This window comes from Geospiza fortis, unplaced genomic scaffold (assembly GCF_000277835.1).
Source record: "Geospiza fortis unplaced genomic scaffold, GeoFor_1.0 scaffold153, whole genome shotgun sequence".
In the NCBI taxonomy this organism is placed as follows: domain Eukaryota; kingdom Metazoa; phylum Chordata; class Aves; order Passeriformes; family Thraupidae; genus Geospiza; species Geospiza fortis.
In genome coordinates, this window is record NW_005054498.1 from 535008 (window position 1) to 543312 (window position 8305).

The 8305-nt window shown below is 39.5% G+C and overlaps 1 protein-coding gene across 4 annotated transcripts in view; it reads left to right on the plus strand.

Annotated features, from left to right (window-relative positions):
- Positions 1-8305, plus strand: part of ABCA5 (ATP binding cassette subfamily A member 5) — a 43817-nt gene that overhangs the window by 5668 nt on the left and 29844 nt on the right. For all 4 annotated transcript variants that reach the window (XM_031063340.1, XM_031063339.1, XM_031063338.1 and 1 more), the window contains 6 exons: positions 377-535; positions 1448-1545; positions 3416-3645; positions 4889-5030; positions 6309-6497; positions 6974-7121. In XM_031063340.1, the coding sequence (XP_030919200.1) occupies positions 377-535; positions 1448-1545; positions 3416-3645; positions 4889-5030; positions 6309-6497; positions 6974-7121 (966 nt within the window). The remainder of the gene's footprint in view (positions 1-376; positions 536-1447; positions 1546-3415; positions 3646-4888; positions 5031-6308; positions 6498-6973; positions 7122-8305) is intronic.

The following is an 8305-nucleotide window of genomic DNA, read 5'->3' on the forward strand; positions in this document are numbered from 1 at the left end:
GTTATATATTATATTATATTATATTATATTATATTATATTATATTATATTATATTATATTATATTATATTATATTATATTATATTATATTATATTATATGTATAGTACAGTATATTATATTATATTATATTATATGTATAGTACAGTATATTATAGCATAGTATATTTAATATCATATTACTTGATATTACAAATATTATATTCTATTTTTAATATGTTAATATATTTACCGTAATATTTCTATTTCTATTTATAGTGTATTTCTATTTTATTATACTACATTTTTATTGTATTCTATTTTTACATTGGATATTCATATTCTATTTTTTCTATTTCTATCATTTTATGTGTTCTATTTCTCTTTTGATGCTCCCAGGCCTCCTCACTGAGGAGTATTTGAGCGAGGAGGAGCTGGAGGAGGCGAGTTTGCTCAAACCCTCCAACTTTGTGGGGGTGGTGTTCAAGGACTCCATGTCCTACCAGCTGAGGTTCCACGACTCCATCGCCATGTCCTCCATCTACACCGAGTCCAGAGGTAACCCTGCAGGGAGCAAGCTGGAAAATCATCCCCAATTTTCCTTTTTTTGCTTTTTTTTGGCTTGGTGTTGCATGTATTGGTTTGTGGAGATTGTTGGTGGTGTTATTGAGGAGTGGAGCAGATGTAACTCAATGTTTTGGGATTTTAACCTGGAATTGTGGCATGGAAGGGCTCCTGAATATGCTGATTCCCTACTTAATAGTAAATCCAGATATTAATAATAATCCAGAGATAAACCTGCAAGGGAATAAGCTGGAAAATCATCCCAAATTTTCATTTTTTTGCTTTTTTCTGGCTTAGTGTTTTGTATATTGGTTTGTGGAGATTGTTGGTGGTGTTATCAGGGAGTGGAGCAGATGTAACTCAATTTTTTGGGATTTTAACATGGAATTGTGGCATGGATAGGCTCCTGAAGGTGATGATTCCCTATTTAATAGTAAATCCAGATAGTAATAGGAATTCAGAGATAAACCTGCAAGGGAATAAGTCGGAAAATCATCCTATATTTTCATTTTTTAGGTTTTTTTGGCTTGGTGTTGCATGTATTGGTTTGTGGAGATTGTTGGTGATGTTACTGGGGAGTGGAGCAGCTGTAACTCAATGTTTTGGGATTTTAACGTGGAATTGTGGCATGGAAAGGCTCCTGAAGATGATTATTCCCTATTTAATAGTAAATCCAGATAGTAATAGGAATTCAGAGATAAACCTGCAAGGGAATAAGTCGGAAAATCATCCTATATTTTCATTTTTTAGGTTTTTTTGGCTTGGTGTTGCATGTATTGGTTTGTGGAGATTGTTGGTGGTGTTATCTGGGAGTGGAGCAGCTGTAACTCACTGTTTTGGGATTTTACCCTGGAATTGTGGCATGGAAGGGATCCTGAGGGTGATGATTCTCTGTTTTCCCTGCAGCCACGTGCTCCAGCCTGCGCAAGAGCTGCGAGTCTGTGACCTACTGGAGCTCGGGGTTCACAGCCCTGCAGGCCTGCATTGATGCTGCCATCATCCAGGTGAGGAATCCCACAAAACCCACCAAAAAATCCCATAAAATAGGGCTGGGAGCACCAAAACCCTGTGAGGAACCCCTGAGGGAGCTGGGGGTGCTCAGCCTGGAGAAAAGGAGACTCAGGGCTGCCCCCATCGCTCTGCACAGCTCCTGAAAGGTGCCTGTGCTCACCTGGGGCTGGGCTCTTTCTCCAGCAGCACTGACACAGCCAGAGCACACAGCCTCAAGCTGCACCAAGGGAAATACAGGCTGGACAGCAGGGAAAAGTGTTTTACACAAAGGGTGATAAAGTTCTGGAATGTTCTGCCCGGGGAGGTGGTGGAGTCCCCATCCCTGGGTGTGTTTAACAAAGCCTGGATGTGGCACTGGGGGCCAGGGTTTGGTTGAGGGGCTGGGGCTGGGCTGGACTCCATGGTCTGGGAGGGCTCTGACAACCTGGGGATTCTGTGAATTCTGTGATTCTGTGATTGATTCTGTGAATTCTGTGAAAATCCCACAAAATCCCATTAAATCCCATCCTCACCCCAAGGAAGGGCAGACCTAGGGGCTGCTTTATCTGCCTGTCAGTCCTGGGAGATGCTGTGTCAGATTCCAAATTGGATCTGTTGAGAAGGCAGAAGTTTTGGGGTGTGTGGGTTTGGCCATGTTTTGTCCAGACTGTTTTGTCCAAGTACCACTGGGAAAATCCCACAAAATCCCATCCTCACCCCAAAAAAGGGCAGATTCAGGGACTGCCTGCTAATCCTTAATCTATCTGTCAATCCTGGGAGATGCTGTGTCAGATCCCAGCTGGGATCTGATGAAAAGGCAGAAGTTTTGGGGTGGGTTTGCTTGTGTTTTGTCCAGGACTGTTTTATCCACGTACCACTGAGAAAACCCCATAAAATCCCACAAAATCCCATCCTCATCCCAAAAAAGGGCAGACCCAGGGGCTGCACAGGCTCCTTAATCTCCTTGGAGATGCTGTGTCAGATTCCAGATTGGATCTGTTGAGAAGGCAGAAGTTTTGGGGTGTGTGGGTTTGGCCATGTTTTGTCCAGACTGTTTTGTCCAAGTACCACTGGGAAAATCCCACAAAATCCCATCCTCACCCCAAAAAAGGGCAGATTCAGGGACTGCCTGCTAATCCTTAATCTATCTGTCAATCCTGGGAGATGCTGTGTCAGATTCCAGATTGGATCTGTTGAGAAGGCAGAAGTTTTGGGATGGGTTTGGCCATGTTTTGTGCAGGTACCACTGGGAAAATCCCATAAAATCCCACAAAATCCCACCCTCATCCCAAAAAAGGGCAGATTCAGGGGCTGCCTGCTAATCCTTAATCTGCCTGCCAATCCTGGGGGATGCTGTGTCAGATCCCAGCTGGGATCTGATGAAAATGCAGAAGTTTTGGGGCAGGTTTGGCCATGTTCTGTCCAGGACTGTTTCATCCAGGATTTCCCCAATCCTCTTGGGTTGGATTCTGAGGATTTTTGTCTCCATTTGCATCCCAGAGATGCTGAACATCCAGCACAAACCCCTCAGAACACAAATTCTCACCTCAAAATGCCATTCCAAGCAGGGGCCGCAGAATTTACCTGCAAAATTTATTATTTTGCTGTCGCTATTGCTCAGCAATTTTCCCCAGTTTCCCTCCCCTCCCCCTGCTCGTGGTGACAGCAAATTCCATCTTTTTAAGTGACAGAAATTCCACATTCCCTCATTTTATCCCCAGGCATTCAGGTGTTTTCCAGTCTTGCTTTATGGCCTGGAATTTGGGGTCAGGAAGGTTGGTCAGGAATTTGGGGTCACTCCGGGGTGGAGTGGTTGGGTCTGAAATTGGGGCTGAAAAATCAGGAAAAAAAAGCCAAAATAACTTTTCCTCCTCTTCCTTCCAGCTGAAGACAAATCATTCTGTTTGGGAGCAGCTGGATCTGACCAGAGCCATGGTTATGGGAGAGGCTGCAGTGGTGGAAATTGATAATTTCCCTCGTGCAATCATTTTAATTTACCTGGTGATTGCATTCTCCCCCTTTGGGTATTATTTGGCAATTCACATCGTGGCAGAAAAGGAGAGGAAGCTGAAGGAGTTCTTGAAAATTTTGGGGCTCCATGACACTGCCTTCTGGTATGTGAGTGTTTGGTATAACCTGCTGCTTAGAAAAGAAAAAACAAAAATTAAATATATGGAAAGAAAAAAAAATTAAATATATGTAAGGAAAAAAGAATTAAATACATGTAAAGAAAAATTGTTATATTAAAAAATTATGTTTAAAAAATTGTCTAGTCAACCTCTTCCATCCCACCCTCCAGTTCTTAAATTTCTTTCAGTCTTTAAGTGAAAACAACCAAAAACTGAGATATTCTCTACAATCAAAGAGACACACTTGCAGTACCATGAAAATATGAATATTTTAATAAGTAATCCTGCTGCATTTATTCATGTAAAGCTACACCAGATTAGAGGGATTAAACCTCATCAAGTGTGAGGTTTTATGGAGGTTTTTAAGCATTTTTGGCTCACTACCTCCTTTCCTAGAAGCTCAACAGGTAACCTGCAGCCTGGCACATAATTAAATGAACCCAACTCTGTAATTTGAACGTGCCAGAGCAGTCTCAGCACCAGGTTTTCAATTGTTTCCTCACCCTGATGAAAATTGGCCTGGGCAATAGAGTATTTCATTTTTCCAATTGTTAATTTGGAATCATTGAGAGCTGAGGGGATAAAACCAGGTTTGGCTTTGCCCTTTCTGGCAGGGTTTTCACCCTGCACTGAAACATCCACCTGAGGTGCTTGGAATGATTTTTTTTTAATTGTTTCAGAGGAAATGTGTCATTTTTTGCTACCTGCACCCAAACCACCCCTGCTTGCTGAGGTCAGAGTTGTTCCCACACTCACAGCTCTGTTTTTCAACAGAGCAGGATTTTATTACCCTGCCCAGCAGCCTCTATTAAAATTTAAAGAGAATTCCTTGAATTATTGAAACCTACGACTCTGTTACCCTCTTTTGCCCATACCAGGGAATTAATTATGCAAAAAATAAAGGTGAATCGCCTGATTGTGCATCTTTAACTGCCCTGGGTCTCACTGTGTGCTGAGAACAACCCCAGGATGTTCACAACAGCTCTTTCACTCAGATTTTGTTACAAACAGCTCCTTTATCCAGGTTTTGTTACAAACAGCTTTTTTATTCAGGTTTTATTGCACACTTGCCCTTTGGTGCGGCGAGACACAGAGTTAGAAATTAACTTGGGGTGGAATATTGAAGAGTGCTGGGTTTTGGAATATGTGGAATATTAAAGAGTGCTGGGTTTTGCTGTGTCTGTGGCTGGGGATTCATTCATTGTTCTGCTTTTTTTTTCCTCCCTAGGCTGTCCTGGGTGCTGCTCTACGTGAGCCTGATTTTTGTCATGTCCATCCTGATGGCTGTGATTGCCACAGCCTCGTCCCTGTTCCCCCAGAGCAGTGCCTTTGTCATATTCCTCCTTTTCTTCCTCTATGGAGTCTCCTCTGTGAGTATTCCTGGCCCTGGGGCTTTTTTAGTTTTATTCCCTTCCCACCTGATTCATTCCCCCTGCCAAAATATTTGCTGTTTCTGTGGGGTTGAGCAGCTCAGGAATCTGAGCTGTCCCAGCCCTTCCTGGGGTTTTAAATATTTTAAATATCTAATATTTAAATATTTTAAATATCTCCTGGTTTTAGGATGTTGTACTGGTGTCACCCATCACCTTGAAAAATGCTTTTCCCTCCTGAAATATCTGAGTTTATAATGATGAGTTTATATATGATGAAAACTCATCAGGTTTTGAGTTTTCAGTCCTCCACAGAACCATTCTTCACTCCAGATCCTCTTCAAAACATTTCCTGTTACTACAGAGTGTAAAAAACCTAATAAACTGTCAGAGAATGATAAAAAATACATCATAAATATATTTATCTATCCAGTTGCTTGTCTGAGTTGATAAGAGGAGCAGTTGGACTTGATCTTGAAAGTATTTTCCAGCTGAAAATGATTCCATGAATCTGTGCTGTAATGGCTATACCAGGAAAATTATATTTTAAATTATATTATTGTGAGAGGCAGCTATGGTATTTTCCCTTAGATTTTTTACACAATTTCTATATTATTATTATTATGGTATTTTCCCCCTAGTTTTTCCACACAATTTCTTTATTATTATTATTAGTAGTAGTAGTAGTAGTAGTAGTAGTAGTAGTAGTAGTAGTAGTAGTAGTAGTAGTAGTAGTAGTAGTAGTAGTAGTAGTAGTAGTAGTAGTAGTAGTAGTAGTAGTAGTAGTAGTAGTAGTAGTAGTAGTAGTAGTAGTAGTAGTAGTAGTAGTAGTAGTAGTAGTAGTAGTAGTAGTAGTATGGTGTTTTCCCTTAGCTTTTCCACACAATATTCTTCTTCTTCTTCTTCTTCTTTCTTCTTTTTCTTCTTCTTCTTCTTCTTCTTTCTTCTTTTTTTTTTCTTCTTCTTCTTTCTTCTTTTTTCTTCTTTCTTCTTCTTTCTTCTTCTTCTTTCTTCTTCTTATTCTTCACTACTATTATTATTATTATTATTATTATTATTATTATTATTATTATTATTATTATTACTATGGTATTTTCTCTTAGTTTTCCCACACAATATTATTGCTATTATTATTATTACTACTACTACTACTACTACTACTATGGTATTTTCCCTTAGTTTTTCCACACAATTTCTATATCGTTATTATTATCATCATTATTATTACAATTAGTATAATTACAGTACTTTCCTGTCTGTTTTTCCCTCTGCCCTCAGGTTTTCTTTGCCCTGATGCTGACCCCTCTGTTTAAGAAGTCCAAGCACGTGGGGATCGTGGAGTTCCTGGCAACTCTGGTTTTTGGCTTTGTGGGCCTCAACATTGTCCTGCTGGAGGATTTCCCCAAATCCTTCGTGTGGATCCTCAGCCCTTTGTGTCAGTGCAGCTTCTTGATTGGTGTTGCACAGGTAAATCCCCACCTGCCCCTGGCAGGGGTTTGAAATATTGTTTTTAAATATTATTTAAATTTTATTTTTAGCAAATTATATTTAAATCACATTTATTGCATAATTTTATATTTATTTATTTATTTATTTATTTATTTATTTATTTATTTATTTAATATTTATTATTTGTTGATCATCTGTTTTATTTATTAATTATTACATTATTATATTTAAATTATATTTTTAATATGCAATTTTAAAAATATAATTATGCAAATGTTTTTTAAAAGATGCAAATATTTTAAAAATATTAATTTTTTCATAGCAGTTTAATATCCAGCACCATAAAGGAGCTGTTATTCTTTGTGTCCATTGTGATCTCAGTCACTTTATTATTTTTGGTTTTTTTGCCAAGTTTTTTGCCAAGTTTTGGGTTGTTTTTTTTTTTAACTACGCTGGTTTTTTGCCTTTTTGGTGTGTGACATCTCTCCCTGCAGGTCATGCACCTGGAGGATTATGAGGATGGGGCAACATTTGCAAACATCAATGCTGGTCCTTACCCTCTGTGTATCTCTCTGATTCTCTTGGTGCTGGACAGCATCTTCTACCTGCTCGTGGCTGTCTACCTTGACCAGGTGATCCCAGGTGAGTTCCTGACAGAATCTGAGCTCTGGGAGGATCATCCTGAAATCCTGAGCCCCCCAGGCTGCTGCCATCTCCCCCCTGAACTCTCTGGAGAAAGGAGGTGATGCTGTTTTCACATGGAATTTTACACTTCTAGCTGAAATCATTTATATTCTATAACTATATATATATTCTTTAACTATATATATATATTCTTTATATTCTTTAACTATATATATAGTTAAAATTGTGAGGTGTGAAGAGAGGTTTTGGCCTGCTCTAAAAAAGATTAATTTTCCCCTGTTTCTAGAGGAAAAACTTCCTTCCTGAGTTAACTACAACCTCAAGTGTCATATTTTCAGGGACCCCGACAAAGGGAGGAATGAATGAATCTGACTCCATGTTCTTACAAGGCTAATTTATTATTTGAAGATCTATTTTATATTAAAGAATACTAAACTAAACTATACTAAAGAATACAGAAAGGATACTTGCAGAAGGCTAAAAAGATAATAATGAAACTTGTGACTCTCTTCAGAGAGAGCTTGGCCCCAAAGTCAAAACAACTCACAGCAGAGACCAATAAACCATCACCTGTGGGTAAACAATGTCCAAACACATTGCAAAGCAGCAAAACACAGGAGAAGCAAATCAGATAATTATTGGTTTCATTTTTTCTCTGAGCTTTCTCAGCTTCCCGGGAGAAGAATCCTGGGCAAAGGGATTTTTCAGAAAATGTGACGGTGACACTCAAGCTTTCCAATTTCCTCTTGGAGGGCTGGAAATCAAAGGCTGCTCTGCCTCTTCCAGATCTCTCCCTGTGGCAGAAGACGTTGAGCCTAAAGCACAGAATAAAGTTGTTAATCTTGGGATTAAGAACTGGTTAAGCCCCTCAGTTCTGTTCACCTCCAAGTCCTCTCTTTTCTCTCAGCCACTTTTAAGTCCCTGGGGATTTCTCTGGAATTGGAGGAGATTTGCACATTTATTTAAATACTCAGCAAAAGTGAAGCCTGCCAGCAGTGGGGACGGGGAGTCGTGGCTTAAATGGAAATGTGGCTGATGGAATTGCTCAGGGACAGGAGTGGGCTGGCTGTGGGAGGAGCTGAAAGCTCAGAGCTGAGGTTTAATTTATATTATAATATAATGTATAATATTTGTGTTGCCTGCTGAAAGCCCAGCGCTGAGGAATATAATATAATATAATA